The sequence below is a fragment of the Aulonocara stuartgranti genome (genome assembly GCF_965226115.1).
Source record: "Aulonocara stuartgranti genome assembly, chromosome: 12".
Classification (NCBI taxonomy): Eukaryota; Metazoa; Chordata; class Actinopteri; order Cichliformes; family Cichlidae; genus Aulonocara; species Aulonocara stuartgranti.
In genome coordinates this window covers 5454769-5473231 of record NC_138948.1, presented here as the reverse complement: position 1 = coordinate 5473231, position 18463 = coordinate 5454769, and the positions used below count along the sequence as shown (strand labels likewise).

The 18463-nt window shown below is 39.5% G+C and overlaps 1 protein-coding gene across 1 annotated transcript in view; it reads right to left on the bottom strand.

Moving 5' to 3' along the window:
- The window catches only part of LOC309718380 (SH2 domain-containing protein 3C-like), a 49864-nt gene extending 39361 nt beyond the window's left edge, over positions 1–10503 (bottom strand). Inside the window, exons 1-2 of the mRNA XM_082553535.1 lie at positions 10379–10503; positions 2424–3156 (exon numbers count right to left, since the gene is read on the bottom strand). Coding sequence (XP_082409661.1) covers positions 2424–3156; positions 10379–10397 — 752 coding nt within the window. The 5' untranslated portion in view covers positions 10398–10503. The remainder of the gene's footprint in view (positions 1–2423; positions 3157–10378) is intronic.
- Positions 10504–18463: the final 7960 nt, after the last annotated feature.

Genomic DNA, 18463 nt, shown 5'->3' with positions numbered 1-18463 from the left:
TTCGAGTTTGAAAGAACGGGTGTTCGTCGACCCTAACTGGACTTCTTGAACATGACTCACTGTGTCTGTGTTGTTTGTGCTTTTTGGAGAGTTTTTAATAGAATTATCTGACCAATAATACGACTTTCTGTCTGCTACAAAACATCCGAGACGTGTTAGCGTCAGTGCTGGTGACTGATATTCTTAGCACTAGTTGATAGGTACCTGTCTTCTGTGTGATGCACACGTACAGTCTATGAATGAAGACAAACACCTTTTCCTTCAGATATGGTTATTTCTGTCTCCAAAACATAAATACATAAAATGACAGGAGCCAAAATGCTAACAATAAGACTTCATAATGAAACAACATAAGCCGATTTTTTAAGTAAAACAACCAAATATTCAGCATTCTCGTCATTTCAGATGTTCTTTTTTATAGATACAGACACATTTCCTTTTACTTTCACTCTTGTTGGCCTTTATCAACCTCTTGAACTCTCTAGCAGGTTAAGCGAGTTCAAATCAAATGATCAGGCTGGTGATAATTAGCAGGCCTGTTATTACAGCTGTCCGATGAACTGTATATTAAGTTGAGATTCTGGACGTATCAATATTTTGTTCAATATTTTGAGCATTTTTGTGATTCTGACTTTGTAAAATTTTGGCACCTCTGAGCTTTATTTTTCCAGTAATGCACTGGTATCAGATATAATTACATCTACACGAATCACACCGTCACTTCGCTGTTTTACTCAAATGTTTGGTGACATTTAGAAGCTTGAAACAGATCTTTGCAAACGAAAACTAACTTAAAGTCAAATTCTGATGATTTTTTTTCACAGTTTTACAAACTAAATTCTTAATTACAGCATAATGTTAACAGGAATAACAAGACAATATATACTGAAAAAAGAAAAATACCAAAAAGTTCAATTTGGGAAGACATAATCATTTACTTCAGCTTGATTAAGATAGACTTTTACCTGCAGGGCCATAACATTTAAGTATTTTCATAGCCTTTTATTTGTACAAGAATCATTCATTTCTTTTATAATTTGGATTAAAGCAGCAGAAGGTGGGATGCTTTTCCTTGAAGCCAGCACTAAGCGACTGACACAAGGTCGCAAAACTGACAGCATGCAGCGGGACATACAAGTCAGGTGGAAAAGAGACGAAGTTAAACCTGCTGCTGCATCTCTGCCAAAGAAGTCTTATCACTCTTCAGAGTGAAGCAGCGCAGGATCAAATTCCTCCGCTTATGTAACTAACAGACCGGTCCAGAGCCAGCAAGCCGACTCACTTCAAAGTCGACTTGTAGCTAGTAAATGTTTTACTGATCCTCGTTTCAGGTTTTATGGCACCAAACTAACCAAAAACACGCCTCTATTTCCGCCTTTACAAATATACTTCAAACGAAAAAAAAGCGACCGAAGGGATAAAAATATCAAAGCCTCGGAGCTGAGACTGTTCCCCGAAGCAGATTAACAGATGATCGCGACAGATAGTTTTCTCTGACTGTCTCACTGTTTCAGAAAAAACTAACTGTGTGTGTTCTTATTCAAGAAACACAAACCCTGATCTCACAGCCTGGCTCCGTGTCATCAGTGGATAAAGAGTTAATAGCGGAAGCGGTTTTCTCACCTTTCCCTCCTCACCGCGCTTAACTTTAAGTCCCCAACTTCACACATCTTGTCCCGAGGTCAGTCCTCACGGCTTCGCCCAGCTGACTGATAGCCGCGGTGAGTGGGAGCGGAGCTACTGCGCATGTCCGCAGCGACAGCCACTTTCACAGTGCATTTTAATCTTCACGTGTTGAATATTTGAGAGTTTTATTTTTTAGAGAGTGTCATAATGTTACTTACTTTCTTTTCGATAATTAATTAGTTATTATTTTACCACAGAGTTACTTTCATTGTCTCTTCTGTTACAGACAATATTTTCTATTGTTTCATTATATTTACATTTTAGATCTATTCATTTTAAATATTTTCATCCAGCATTATTTGATTCAGTGACTCGAGCTTATAGAGTGTTGTGCATTTTATATTATTTTTTAATTTAATTTAAGTTGATTTAATTTTTATGCTCTATTTTTAAGATTTATATCTTTTTTCTTTTTAAACAGATAATTTAATAGATCAGTGATCGATTAAGTGACTGATTTATTTCAGGTCAACTCAATATTAAATTAATTTCCACTAACAAGCAGCTGGGTGTCAGGAGGTCATGAAACATGACCTTTTTCAATCTCTCGTGATTATTACTATTTTCTACTAATAGTTTAAGTCTCACAAAGACACTTTTGTGAATTTTCAGTCTGTTTTTCTTATGTTTCTAACTAAAAACGTTTTTCTACTGATATGAACTGACTGCCTGAATAACAATCAGGCTGTGTATTTCTGACCTGCATCTTCTGAGAGAAAAATAAATAAACATCTCACTTGTCAGCATACTCCACTTCCTGTGAGCTTTTCATGGTTGTGGTGGTTTCCTGTGTACGTGTGACGCCTCGCAGTCTCTCTGTTTGGGGGTCCAGGTGGCTGTGGGCTGTTTCAGCTATAGGATCCATCGGCACATACAGATCCTGGTTCGAAGCAGCCTTGTGGCTCTTAACTGAAGGCTCTCTGGCTGTTTCTAAATCATTCTCGCTCTTTAATGCCTCACTGCTGGTTAAAAATTCCACAGCAGGATCACAGCTGTCAGATTCTGAGGTCAAAGGTGAAGTCGGGCTGGATGTCGGTGTCACTGGCAGTGACCGGCCCAACGTAGAAGCAGGCTGAGGCTTTTCCATGTTGTTCGCACTAAGGCTTGTCAGAGCACCAAGCAGGGGCGAGTCCCGGACATGCTCTCCCGCCTTCAAATTGCCCTGCCTCTCACTCATCCCTTTCTCCTCCTCCTCCTCCTCTGTCTTGGTCTTCTTCTCCTTTAGCCCCTTGAAGCTCTTCTTCTGCTTGTCATTGCGAGGCACAGTCCCCACATGTGTGTACATCTCACAGGAGCGAGCGTAGGTGGGGCTGTGGAGGCAGGACTCCATGTCGTCCACCGACTGGTTGCCCATCCCTGCAGATTTGTCCCCGGAAAAGCTCCCATCATACTCCAGGGACGCTTTGGTGCTCTTCTTCCCTGTTGAGCGGCGGAAGGAGAGGTTGGAGAGGCTCCCGAACAGTTTTAAATCTGGAGAAGAAGAGTTAGTTAAAAAGGAGTTTAATTTTTTTTTAAGTGCAAAAACATTAATAAAAGCATTTTTAAATTACGCAGATGGAGAACACAGAAGCCAATGCCTAAGTGATTTTAGTCTTTCGAATGGCCAACAGGGGGCGACTCCTTTGGTTGCATAAAGATGTCTGAATGTATAGAAGACTATGAGAAAATTAGCCTCTTCTGATTTAATCTATGACATCAGTATACACTTTGCTGGTGACTTTATGGTCTTAATTGCCCGTTTAAAGTCCTCCATCCACATATTCTCTTCCGTTTGTCCTTATCAGGGACGCAGGGAGACTGGAGCCTATCCCAGCTATCATAGGGCGAGACACAGTATACACCCTGGACAGGTCACCAATCTGACGTAGGGCTAACACAGAGCGACAGACCTGCTTAATAAAATGTGATGTTCATTTTGTAAATGTTAGTCCCATTTAGAGTGAAATAGATGGGTAAGCAGGGTATAGAGTGTACTGTGATTTTTGGCTTCCTGGTCAGATCCCTGTATGAGGTCTGGTTTTATTAAAGAAAAAGAAGAAGAACAAGAAGAAAGAAACACCTGGCAGTGACCTAAAATGCCAGCTGTTTCCTCCCTGTTGTGTCGTATACAGATGTTTTCTCAAAGCTGTTGCTGTCTCACATTTCTGTCCAAAGGTTTTGTGCAGCAGGGCTCATTTTCACTCACAGCATGTCACAAATTGCAATAGCAACAAGCTCTTGGCATCACATTCAAATGCAATAGTCGACCTGTAACCTCATATTTTGAACCAAACCACAGAAAAACCGCGTGTTTTTCAAACCCTAACCGAGTAATTAGTAGTGCCTTTATAGGGCCTAAACCATATATATAAACCATATATAAACCTAACCATATATATATAAAGTAAACAACACCTTTTTAGGAACAGTGATAGGCTTGTGTCAGAACCACAGACTTTATATACCCACATGTTTGTTTTATTTTTTACAGATTTGTTACTTGCTAATAGACGTTTACTCAGTAAAATCTTTAGATGACTCATACCGTAACTCATACCAGGCAACATTGTTAGTCAGATTATTCCTGGAATCCTTTTAAAATACTGTGAGACTGTGTTTAAAATTATCTTCAAAATAAGAGCTCAAAAAAGAAAGGACATCATGGTAGCCTCCATCTTTTGTATACAGTCTGTGATTTCAAGCTTGTTTATCAGAATTGTTTTAGAAACATAAACATGCAGTTTTTTTTAATTGTTTTTTTAGTTCATGACGTCTTTATATTCTCTGGCTTTAGATCTTTAGTCAGAGAGTTTCTCAACTTTTTTGCTTGCTGAGTGAGTTCAATCAATTTCTTTGTCATCTTTTATCTTTTAAAAAATAGAAAAACAGGAAAACACAACGTGTGTGTTAAAAACTGAAAAACCCCAAATTCATCAAGATTAAACGCGACAAAATGATTTTAATCTGGCTCGTTTTGCAGTGATGCACTGGCTGATCCCTGCACAGGGTCATCTTTTTAATTTGGGTTAGCCCCTTAGTGACATGAACATGCACATTTTAAACACACATTAGCATCAGTGCAGAGCCATTATGTCCCTATTTAGACCTACAGCTGCAAACCAACATGTTTTCTTTGCGTTGGAGGCATTTGAGGAATGTCATCGTACCCTTGTTTCTCTCTTATGAGGTGAAGCTCCCGAACTTTCACCAGTGTTCAAGTGTTTTCCCAAAGGACCAATTAGGCTCTGGAGGCACTGACTGTTGTTTATTTAATTCAGCAGCTAAACATGGACTCATGATTTGGAGAGAGATACAAAGATGGGGTTGATGGAGGGTAGATGTTATCTTTTACACTTGAGCCAGCATGTGTCACTTCCACATTGTTCTTAATCGATTTCCATGACCATAAAAATGAGAAAATGTTCTTTATTGCCTGTCATATTTTAGAGTAAATCCCACTCAGTGGAGTTAAGTTAAACACTGTAGTACTAAACAATCAACTTAAAAACCTCCTCTCTTTCCAATAAACAGATATGGGCATTTCCCTTTGTGTCATTTATTCCTTATTATACTGTTGGGTTTTGTTAAGTTTATGGTCAGTTTTGCTTCTGTTTTTACTTAATTCATCCCCTTCTCTGTGTTTTTTAGTGCTGTCCTGTCTCATCTCAGAGAGAAGTGAACATTTGTCCTAGATATGGCCCACATCTGTGGTTTTCTATGAACCACACTGAACCTTGAGCCAGAGGTCAGATCAGTTGTGACATCTGGGGCACATCTGGCCCACATAGTACTTTCTATAACCCATGCCTGACCTGCTTTATGCCCACAGAGCACCTGATGGTGCCATAACTGAACCGTACGTACCAAAAGTAGCCCAGACCAGGCCCGACTGTGCGTGCCTGCTACCTGGACTGTTTTTCACTCCCTTTGTCTCCCTCTGTTTGTTGTCAATGCATGCTTTGTCTCTCTGACATGCACTTCCTGTTTTATTTTGGTAGCAACTGTATTCGCTTGGTTGTAGAAACATTCAAAAATCCCAAAGAACTTGTTAGGCGTTGAGTTCATTCTGTTTTTAAAATGGTTTCGCTTTCTTTGAGATACAATTACTTTGAGGAACTAAGGAAAAATTATCTACTGTTAACTCTAATCAGATTTATGTATATAGTGCCAAATTATAACAGCAGACAAGCAGATTTTACAAAATTTGCAGCTACGTCCTTTGCCAATTTCTGTTAAGAAAAATAATGCCACGATGTTCCAAAATTAATGTTTTTCTGCAGCAAACAGATTCACTTCAGCATTTATGATCCTTGGCTATTTCTGTAAATGTCAAAGGACAACGTGACACTTAAAGCAACAACGTGACTCTAAAATTTGAACTTTTTAAAACTACTCAACTGAGCTCCATTGGAGGTTTTTGTTGTCCCGAAGCCTGAAGCTGATTTGTTTTCACAGAGCGAATAAATGTCCTCAGGCTGCCTCAAAAAATCAGTTTTTATAAGACAGCTACCAAGTCAAGCAGCAGAAGAAGAGATGCACAGAGGCCTGTTGTCCTGTCAGCAGGAATTCGCTGTCTTTTCTTAGCTCAGCTCTGTGCGCTCAGCCGGGCCGCTGTCCCTTCAAACAGCACAAAGGCACGTCTATGCTTCGTTAACAATGGAGCAAAAAGATGTTTGTAAGTGGAACAGTGGACAAAGCAACAGCGGACACACTGGAACGAGCGCCAATAGAGCACATTCATTTATGGGCTTGCACAAATAAACTTACATCAGCCTCTTTTACCAGACTCGTCTAATACCACTGTCTCTGTGCTTCTACTACTACTTTTCTACTTCAGCTCTACTAAGAGTTAATATATAGTAATATTATTCATGTCTTATGTACCATACATACAAGACATTTTCAAATATGTTTGCTTTAGATTACTTCCTCCGCTTTGATACAGTTCCATATTATAATATTTATAAATGTAACCTGTGATAAGTTACACTAAGGTTTTGGGGGGATTTTTAATGCTCAATATATTTGTGACTGATATCAACAGATGTTAAAGAAGATGTATTTTATCATATCATGGTGTGGGTCGCAATGTCGCATCACAGGAAGAGGTTCCTGTTTCAGGGCACTTCTTTAGTGTCATGTGTTCTCTCCTGATGTTCCAGCTTCCTGCCGCAGCCCAAAGACATGCATGTTGTGTTGAATGGTTATTCTGAAATAATCTAAGGTATGAATGAGTTCAGATTCAGTTCAGATAATGGATGGTTTTCATTCATTTTGTCTCCAGCAGACTTAGAGTCTCCAGCAGACTTAGAGTGCACTGGGGTTCAAGTTTATGGTGACTGAGCGTATATAGGTAAGTAAGGATTGTGCCCGATCTAAAAGTGGCCACCTGAGCTCATTTTATTTATATGCTTTTACATATAACCACTAGAGATTGCTTAATTTTAAAAATGCTTCTACACTGAAAAAGTGTTGCATTGCACTCCACTGTAGCAACAGAAAATTGGGATTTCTAGGTTAACACTGTTTATTTCACTGTACCTAAAATTAAAAATAACTTACCATGAAAATAATCAACACAAACAATTTGTCAAAGTGAGAATCTGTACTTCAAGTAAAAGGTTTATATTAAATTACAGTCTGAGTACAACTAATAAACTTAGCTGTAACAAAATAGGGTAATTATTAAAGTTGGTTCAAAGTAACATTTCTTTTCAGTGTGTTACGCTAAAGTCACACCAAGAAAAACTGTGGTGGAAGACGGCGGTCCAACTAAAATTACTGTAACTTTGTGCAATGAACAAGTTCCCTACTCGCTTTTGAAATGGTTGCTTCGAAGGACTGCGATCACTCACTTCAGTCTCACTTTGGTGCATCAAAACTGAGTTAGTCTGCTCTTATTTTTTAGATTGAAAGTTAGCAATTGCATGAAATCGCTTTGTGAAAATGTGGCAACTAAGTATGATAAATCAGTGAAGATCACATATCTGTTGCCATCCACATACACAGAAACCTACTTTCATAATCCAGCCAGAAGCTTAAAGAAAAATAAATTCAGAAATTCCTCCACAAACAGTGACGTAGCTGCTGCAGTATATCATTTAACTGTAACATGACAAAGGCGTTTGCAGCTTTGCTTTAAATGGGAATATAACATGAATACAACCAGCTGAATAAAAGGAGAACCTCCGACTGCAAAGACGCAAACTGGGTGCTGAGTAAGATTGACTGCCATGCGTAGGCAATCTGTTTGCATTTACAAATAAGTAGGTAGTTATTAGAAAGTCAGTCAGAGAGTGACTGTGTCAGTCTGAGTCTGCTAGGACAGGCTGCAGGTTGTCTTTAGGAGACCAGACTCAAAACCAAATTTAAGACGCTGCTTTTGTCATTTGGCTGCTCTGATATTCCAATCAGATTAAAAACATAATTTAAAAACATACAATAAACAATATCTGGTTGCAAATTTAATAAATTGTTTCAAATTCTTTTGGCTTTTATTAATAAATGATGAATCCCTCTTCAGCACTGAGGCTTGCTGTGAAGTCCAATCTGTCCTCACTAGTTATCTGTAGCCAGTGCAAATATCCTTTCTATGGAAGCAGCTTGCCAACCAGGCCAGTGAGCTTCAGCTGACAGCTTTACCTTTGCATGTAACAGTTACGTCTGGCTTTGGAAAAATAAGATGGCAACAGCAATTTACCAACAGTCAAACACATGAAAAAGGTTTGCAAGCGACAGACAAAAAAGCAAAGAAAGTGAACTGAACACAAGTGAACATCAAAAATGGCAGAACTATTAAAGACAGCAACAGAATTTAGCTAAAAGAATAAACAGAAGACCACAGCAGAGGGGGAGGTGTTTGAACTATCAATTACAGTAAAATGTGCAGCACCAGCCGCAGTGATAAGAGTAAGCAGAAGTGGCAAGGCAGCAGTAAAAATATTTTTGTGTCAGGAAGTCTGACTGAGATCAAGATCTGCTTTGCAAAAACAACACTGATAACTACTTTAATACACAAAAAACAGCCGTCACACACAAATTAAACATGGAGAGTGTTTTTATATCCGCTGTCCAGTTTCTGCAGCTTCCATTGCAGATACACAGTCACTGGACTTTTCTACAACACAGTTTAGAACATTTAATGGTAATTTATCACCTGTGTGTAAAACGTTTTTAAAAATTTATGTCTTCAAACGGCTTATTAGGCTTACTTCCTACTTCTAAGCTGGACTGCTGTAATTATTATCAGGATGTCCTAAAAACCCTCAAAGTTGCTCCAGAATGCTGCAGCCAGAGTTCTGACAGGGACTAGAAAGAGAGCATATTTCTCATGTATTCTCATCAATCCAGAATTGAAGTTAAAATCCTGCTCCTCACATGCAAGATTGTGAATAGTCAGGCTCCATTTTATCTCAAAAACCTCATCGTACCATATCAACCTGTTAGAGCACTTCGCTCTCAGACTGCCGGCTTACTATTTGAAAATAGAATGAGAGGGAGAGGCTTCAGTTTTCAGGCCTCTTCTGTAGAACCAGCTCCCAGCTTGGATTCAGGAGACAGACACATCTCTACTTGTAAGATCAGACTTTCTTTTGTGCTAAAGTGTACAGTTTACTGCTGGATCAGGTGACCCTGAATCCCCCCTTAGTTATGCTGCAATAATTCTAGGCTGCTGGGGGATTCCCATAATGCATTTCTTTTTCACTGACTATGTGTTAATAGACCTCTCTGCATTTAATTATTACTTGTTATTAATCTCTGACTCTCTTCCACAGCATGTCTTTTGCCCTGTCTTCCTCATCTCACCCCTACTGTTAGCGGCAGATGGCCCCGCCCCTCCCTGAGTCTGGTCCTGCTGGAGGTTTCTTCCTGTTAAAAGGGAGTTTTTCCTTCCCACTGTCGCCAAAGGTCTTGCTCATAATGTTGCTGGGTATTTCTCTGTTTTATCATATGGTCCTCATCTTACCATACAAACCACATTGAAGCAACTGTTGTTGTGATTTGGAGTTATATAAATAAAGTTGAACTGAATTGAACTGAGATCCCCTCATGACCCTGATAAGGATAAGCGGAAGAGAATGGACGGATGGATGATCAAGATCCCAAATATCTATTTACAACATGTCACATGAAATTTGTAGATTTATCTCAGAAAAAGCTGCGTGCCCGGCAGAGAGACACAGGCTAGTTTGATGCCACAACTTTTGTACTATTACTTAGAAGGATTACACCTTTCACCTAAATTTAAACATCCTTGTTAGTAGATCTGCAATGTTGTAAGATGACTGATAAGTCATCCAACAAAAATGTTGGAAAATGACTGTTTCAGTCCTGAAACTGAGGTTTTAAGCTTTGTATAGAACATAAGCACAACTTTAATTCATGTCATGCCCAACCAGTTTTATCTTGTGACCTTTGGACGATCTAAACTTTAGAAAAAAATATTGCTGGATTTCAGAGCAAAGATTTTTTTTTTTACTGTGTATGCTTTGTGTGAATTCTGCTGTCACTACCTTTTCTTTTTAGTATTTTACACCAAAATATAAAACTTTAAACAGTTTTTAAAATCAGCCTAAAATCAGAGAAAGTTCAGTCCACCATCAGGTGCTTCTCTCACTGACGGATTTGATTTACTTTTGCTGGATCCTTTAGGGCGACAGACAACAAGTACTTTTCCAAATAATTCCCCATCAGAAAAAAAAACATAACTTACTCAGTTTCCGTTTGCTCATGGCTCACTGGTGGAGTGTGTGGGCTTCCTAATAACATGTAAAGCACTCTTTAAAAGTGTCCTCCACGTCTTTCCAGCACCATGCTCTTTACTCAACAGAATGAATCTACTTCCTGTCTTGTGAACGCAGCGGAAGCTGGGGGTAAAATTTCAAGTTTTCGCTGTGCTGTCTTGTAGCAATCAGATGACAAGTCCTATCGTCACTTTACACTGGAAGTGAGAGGTGCAACAGCAAATTACTGTTTTCTCACTAACTCTCTACCCAACCAACAAACCAACAAACAGGAAATCTCATTGTGGTTTCTACAAGAAAATTATATATTTTTACTTTAAATATAATTTAAATTCAGACACTAGTAGATACACAATGGTAGCTGGAAACTCTTTTTTTGGCATCTCTATAATCTATACACAAGAAACATTAGCAGCAGTTATGAATTTAAAGATATATTCAAGACGTGTGGACTGTTTACCAATAAATCATCTCTTGTCTGTTGTTGCCTTTTAGCAAACTGTATAATGTTTGATTATGTATGTATGCCATAATCAAACACGTGAAGATGTTTACAGTATCCATCGGTATCTAGTGTGTGTGTGTTTTAATATACTTATTTTTATTTTATTGCTTTTCTTCTTTCATCACATCTGCATCATAAGCTTTATCCATACATTCAGATTTTTGATCAAAAGTAGAAAAAAGAGACACTGATGATCAATAAAATAATGCATCCTTTAAGTAACGCAGTCCTGCCTGTGTTTGGCATGTTTCTGCTGTACACCATACCAAGACAAAGCCTAAAAAGTCTAATTTAAACCAATTTTTAAAAAGTCTTTTAAAAGAAAACACTGCCATTTAAATAGTTTCACTTCCTGTTTCAGTTCTTAAAATCACTGGGTGGTGTCCAAACTCCCCTGAAACACCCTGCATGTTAAACATTTCTAAAAGGAGTGATTCAAAATCCTTTTCTGGCATGACCCAACTGCAGAAGAAAAAAAAATCTTATCTTGTCCCCATTTTTAAAACATTTTAAACCCCCCCCCCCCCCCAAACATTTTTTTTTTGGGGGGGGGGGGGGGGGGGGGGTTCCTCCAAATTATGTCATTCGTGGTTCTGTGCCCCACTATGGGGGCTGCAGTTTGAGAACAAATGTGACAGAATTGAAGAATAAAGACACGTGAAGTTTGGCTTAAGAAAAATATCCGCCCATCCATCGATCCATTCACTTCTGCTTATCCTTTTCGGGGTCGCGGGGGGCACTGGAGCCTATCCCAGCTGTCTTAGGGTATATATGTGGTGTTCATCTGAACAATAGACTGGACTGGACTCATAACTCAGACGCCCTCTACAGGAAAGGGCAGAGCAGGCTGTACCTGCTGCGGAGACTCAGGTCGTTTGGAGTGGAGGGCCCACTCCTGAAGAAATTCTATGACTCTGTTGTGGCTTCTGCTATCTTTTATGGCGTGGTCTGCTGGGGCGGCAGCATCTCTGCTGGGGACAGGAAGAGACTGAACAGGGTGATCCGAAGGGCCAGCTCTGTTCTAGGATGCCCTCTGGACCCAGTGGAGGTGGTGAGTGACAGGAGAACGGCGGCTAAGCTGTCATCCCTGATGGACAACATCTCCCACCCCATGCAGCAGACTGTGACAGCACTGAGCAGCTCCTTCAGTGGGAGACTGCGGCACCCACGGTGTGGGACGGAGAGATTTCGCAGGTCTTTCCTCCCCACTGCTGTCAGACTCCACAACAAAGACTTTAACTAAACAAGCACACACATCCATACATATGCAATAATACTAAGTGCAATAATCCTTTCTGTCATCGTTGTATTTTTACTCAGTTGTATATAGTATTTGTATTTGTATTCTATTTGTATCTTATTGTATATTTATTTTATTTTATTCTACTGTATATAGTATTTTATTTTATTCTATTCTGTACAGTTGTGTACTGTATTTATTCTTATTGTATTCTAATTTTTGCCTCATAACTTTTGCACTGTCCACTTCCTGCTGTGACAAAACAAATTTCCCAAGTGTGGGACCAATAAAGGTTATCTTATCTTATCTTATCTTATATATAGGGTATATATATATATATATATATATATATATATATATATATATATTCAAATGTATTTAAATAAAAGCTACAATTATTGACAAGTGTAGTGCATAAAATATTACAGAATGTTAAAGAATATGCAATAGCAAGTGTTGCTGTCTGCTCGTATTCTCATTGCTTTTTTCAAGCTGTTATAGCACAGAACATGTTCCTCTTTAACAGACACGAATCGTAGGAAAGGAAAACATGTAAGCGCAGCACGCGGACTTTCATCTGTTTACAGGCTCAGTAGGTGGAGGCACAGAGCTGTCAGCATCTTGCAACATTTCCTGCCAACATTTCCTGGTGAAGCAAAATCCCAACACCAACTGAAAGGATTTTACATTCATCTGCACCTTTGTAACTTTTTTTAACCACTTCCACTCAGTGACGTTCAAAACTCTGTGACCATATCAGACATCAGTCCTCCTTTCATGCAAAGCTGAAGACTAGTCAGAAAGTCAGAGGCGGCAGGAGCACAAGATTTTCTGAAATGATGAAATATTTCAGATTCCGCTTTATTTCCAGGTCAGCAATCAGACTGAAGCAGATGTCATCAGTTATGTTAATTCCAGCATTCAGATGATTCTCAGGTGGTTTTCATTTTAATCAGCCTCCGAGAAATATGTATGTGCCTCAAGCTTCCCGCACTAAGCAACAATGGGATTTAGTTTTATTCTTTATTTGTCAAGGACCACTACTGTGGCCATGACTGGTTTCTTAGAAACAAAATCTAAATGAAAAAGGAGACTCTTTAAAGGCGGAGCTTCTGTTGGGAACTTTACTGTAAGCGGCTGATGTGACAGCTGTTTATGTATTCTGAGAAAAAACTGCAACTCGTTTCCATAGTAGCAGTTTTACAAAGTATCCTGAACTGTTGAGATGAGGTGAAACAGTCTAAAGTCCAGTTTTTATTCTGACAAAGAAGGGACTCGGAGTCAACTCATAGCTGGACTGAAGGATTCTAAGGACGTACGCAGCTGGATCAGCTGGGCCCAAAGCACCTGTAGTGAGCACAGCATCAGAAGATCAATGCATCACACTTGGTTCAAATAAAAAACAGAACAGAAAATTCTTTTAAAATGCATAGAAGGCTTTGTAGTAATGCTCTCAGAGGACAAGCAGTGTCTCTAAACCATTTCTTGGAAGGAGACACAAGGAAAACCCCTCAGGCTGCAGGACTCAGAGAAACCAGTTAAAAATCCCCACTGAATAATTCCGGTTAGAGATCAGTGGCAATAGAAAGGTGACTGTGAGGCGACAAACACAAAGGAAAATGAAAAAGAATGCACAATAAGACTTTTCATTACATTTAACAAATTTCAGTTTTCATTATGGACATCTCATTATTGAGATTGCTCTGTTAAAAGCCATCACACTGAATTATCTAACATTGAATTATCCACACAAGTCGACACAAAATAATAATAATAACAATTTAATACTTGAGCCACAAGAAATTGAAATCCTGGCTGAGTTTGGAGCTGAGGAGGTCTCCAAGATATTCAGAGAGGGACAAAACCAAATGACGGCATCTGGTGATGGTGGCCACTGATTTTTCAAACGTGTCTGCTTCAGTGTGGGCTGTTTCGAATGGATTTTGATTTCCTGAATCCGAATACGACAGTTAAAACAGCTGACTGGTGGTCGTTTACACACATCTACATTATCTTGATGAGTTGGATGTCTTTTACGTCTGTTTGTGGCCACTTTATCTAAAAATCTGAAAAAGGGAAGCAGTTACACAGCGGCTATTCTACCACAAATAGACTGACTTTATTTTGAACCCAGCGAGGCCAGATCCAGTCGTTGCTGTTTCATCAATTACCCAGAATATTATGACATGATGTTAGTTTGTTTCATCACTTGGCAACGTGCCTGTTTACAGATGTCTCTACAACCAACCTTATTTATTCAGTGATACATGGCACGAAAGAGGAAAGACACTTCAAATTCTGAGGAACAGTAAATCAAATATATACTCTGCTCAAAAAAATTAAAGGCACGCTTTGAAAGCCCTTCAGATCTAATGGGGACAAACAGCATTCTGGATGTCTGTACTGATATGGACAGCGTGATGTGTTCAGAATAAACCTACAGAGAGTTGAATTCAAAGACGCCCTGAAAATCAAAGTGAAAAAATAATGCAGCGGGCTAGTCCATTTTGGCAAAATCTCAGTAGTTTGCACGGCCCCACATGCTTGTATGCATGCCTAACAGCGTTGGGGAATGTTCCCTATGAGACCACGGATTGTTTCTTTGGGGAGCTCCCCTCAAATCTGGACCAGGACATCATTGAGCTCCTGGACAGTCTGAGGCGCAACCTGGCAGCCACCCATGGACGAAGCATAATGTCCCAGAGATGTCCTATTGGTTTCAGGTTAGGCGAGCGTTATGGGTCGGTCAGTGGTATCAATTTCGCCTGTAGAGATCTGTGCATCCCTCCATGGATATGTTGCCCCAGACGATCATTGGACCACCACCGTTTGACATCGGTGGTATAGCTTTGAAATCGGTGGTGATTGGCCCGTAACACTCGCCTAACCTGAATCCGAGTTAGACTAATGAAGGTTATCTCTCTCATCATGTCAAATGATGTCACAGGTAACACAATGTTCTCCCCACCCTCTTCTGACCTTTTCACGTCTGTCGCATGTGGTCAGGGTCAACCTGCTCTCCTCTGTGAAAAGTACAAGGTGCCAGTGGTGGACCTGCCAGTTCTGATAAGCTCTGGCAAATGCCAATCTGGCTCCATAGAACCAGGAAGTAATCACAGGTCCCACTAAAGGACATTCAGTTCTCAGGCCACTTTCACAAAGTCTGTTTCTGACTGTTAGATCAGACATATTCACACCAGTGTCCTGCTGGAGGTCATTATTGTAACTCTGGCAGTGTTCATCCTGTTCCTGCTTGCTTGAAGAAGCAGATACCGGTCCTGCTAATGGGTTAAGGACCTTCTACAGCCCTGTCCAGCTCTCTTACATTAACTGACTGTCTCCTGGAATCTCGCATGCTCTTAAACCTGTGCTGGGACACACAGCAGACCTTCTGGTAATGGCATGTGTTGATGTGTCATCATGGAGGAGGTGAGCTACCTGTGCACCTCTGTAGGGTCCAGGTCTCAACAGCCCAATGCAAAACTATTGAAAAAGAGTCAAAAAAAAAGAAGAGCAGGGAAAAATGTCAGCAGCTGTCACCAACAAAACCATTGCTGCTTCAGGGGTTGTCTCATTGTTGCCCCTCCACCGAACCTGCTGTTAATTCCATAAACACCAAAGCAACTGAAACTAATTAACTTCTGTACTAATTAAAAGACCAGATCAGTGTCCCAGAAGTTTAAATGTCTTGATATATACTCTGTTTAAAAAATGGTATTTTAATTGTTTTGAGCAGTTTACATTAAAGCGTATATTTTAATGTCCATCCATTTGTCTTTGCTTATCCTTTTCAGGGTTGTGGGGGATAGTGGAGTCTATCTCAGCTGTCTTAGAGTGGGAGGCAGGGTACACCCTGGACAGGTCACCAATGTGTCGCAACTATGGGCAATTTAGAGTTTCCAAATAGCCTATCCCCACTAACTGCATGTCTTTGGACTGTGGGAGGAAACCGGCGGGAACCACACAAACACGGGGAGAACATGCAAACTCCACACAGAAAGCCCCTGGCCTGATGGTGGAATTGAACTCAGGACATTCTTGCTTGCTGTGAAATTGTTCTTGCACCGTGCTGCGCATAATTTAATGTGGGGTTTTTTTTTTTTTTTTAATGTCTAACTTTACCTTGTAGAATTACAGATTTCCCGCTAAAAGAAAAGTCCAGGTCAGAGTAGAGCTCAAAAGCTCAAGTGATTGATAGTTTGAGAGACTGTCCATCAGAAAATGAGCACCTACTAAAAAATATTCCACTAATTTCTGGTTTCAGTTAGGAACTTTAATCTTAGAACTGACCGACAAACACGTCATGAAAACCAACCAACAAACCATCGGACGTTTTAAGCGCCATTTCTGGTTTTAGTGACTCATAATTTCTAAAGTTTGATAACATGTATCCTGAAAGCATTTTGGCTGAGGACCAGTGATATCAAAACTTCTTTTAATCATTTAGTTCTGTTCTACGTTTACACACTGCCGGTGACACAGACTGAGGTTTGTGACATTTTCGATGAATAAAAGCTCGTTTCACACACAGACTGGTCTGTTACTGGGCCTGAACTGTGTTTTGTTCTGTCCCAGCTGCCAGCTGTGACTTTCTGTCTGCTGCATACAACAGCTGTTATGTCATCTAAACATTGAGTAAACCCAGACAAACAAAGGCTGTACCAAGGAAGACATGTTACTGTGTGAAAACAGCAAATCAGAGTACTCTCACAGCTGAAATGCAGCAAAACAATGACTGCCACCGTGCAGGTACAGCAGGAAGAGACTAAGTAGGGCAGTAGGTCGTTTCTGTATGAGACAACTTCCTGAACAACAAACACTTCAACGTGCAAATTTTCATGTGTGAAAAAAACCCATCCATTCACAGCAAAGACGTCCACCTCAACATTTTTCTGCCATCACGCCCACTATCTCATCTAAAAAGTTTCTTGAACTTGCAAACGAGCCAAACTTGCCCAAGCTGTGATTGTGTTAGAGGTGAGTGATAGAGGATTTAGATATTTATTTATTTATTTAGATATTTAGAACATTTACATAATTTTCTATATTGAGACACTTTATTTTATTTTGCTTTTGTGGCTCTTTTTCTACAATAAATATATCGTAAGTAAATCCATCTTTCTTTCTAGGATATCCTAGGTTAGAGGTGAGTGTTAGAGGATAGAGATACTTTTCACCCCAAAAAGCCTAAATATGTAGTTTATTGTTGATTGACTGCTGCTGTGGCGTTCGTGTTCTTCATGTTTCTGGTCTTGGCCACTAGGTAGCAGCATAACTCCTCAAACAGAAGGCGAGCTGGAACTCGAGGTGACTGTTTACATGTCTGTATGAGCAGCAGCACGTACTTCACAATTTTAACAGAAGCTCTTATTATAAGGAAGGAAGCGGTTTAGTTTCTGAGTATTGATAAGAGTCTTTCTGTTTAATTTGTGCTCTTGTGCAATTTGTCCAATTCTAAGAGTTTTCATCTTGAATTTCAGGGTCTCTAAACTTCACTGAAGTACAGTCACACCCGTTACTGCCGTTTAGGATCCTAATTGAGTAAGACCAGAAGAATTCACTTCAAATATATCTGAAGCGTTGGCTTTTTTTTCCTCTGATGGTCCTTTCACAAATCTTTGTCATCCAAGAGAATCACTTGCTCAAACAAATTCTTGTAAATTTTAAACAAAAATGTTCTCTAGAGAACTTTGAACTGGCTTACAGCGTAGAAAATGACTACAAGGACACTTACAGGAAACTTTCATGACTCTTCAAACTTCTTCAATTTCAAAGAGAAACTCCTCAGACCTCTCACATCTACAAGTTATTTTATTTTAAATATCCCGCACTGTTTGCTGCCCTTACACCACTGCACATACCAAACACAAAGAGCTATTTTGGTTTATTTTACAGAGCCAATAAACAGATCAGTAAGTATTTTGTTTTATTGATCTTTTATTTATTTGGACTTATTATTGCCATTATATTTACAGCATTGGACCGAGCAGCGAAGGAAACTCAGGCACAGGTTAAAGTCCAAAAAAAGTTGTTTTTTTTATTTAACCCAAAAACATAGTTGGTTAAATCATATAAAAGAAATCTAAATCTTGGGTCCATAAAAGATGCCAAAATAACAGAACTCCACTCGAAGTTGCCAACAAACAATACTGGTAACTCAAACAAACTGAGCTAATTAAGTGAGACAAAGGAAAAACTTAAATAGTGGCTGATCAGCCCACAAAAACACAACACACGAAACCTAACTGAAACTAATGTAACGAACTCCAATCCCCCCCATGATCCCGAGTTATGGAATGAGCCAATTTG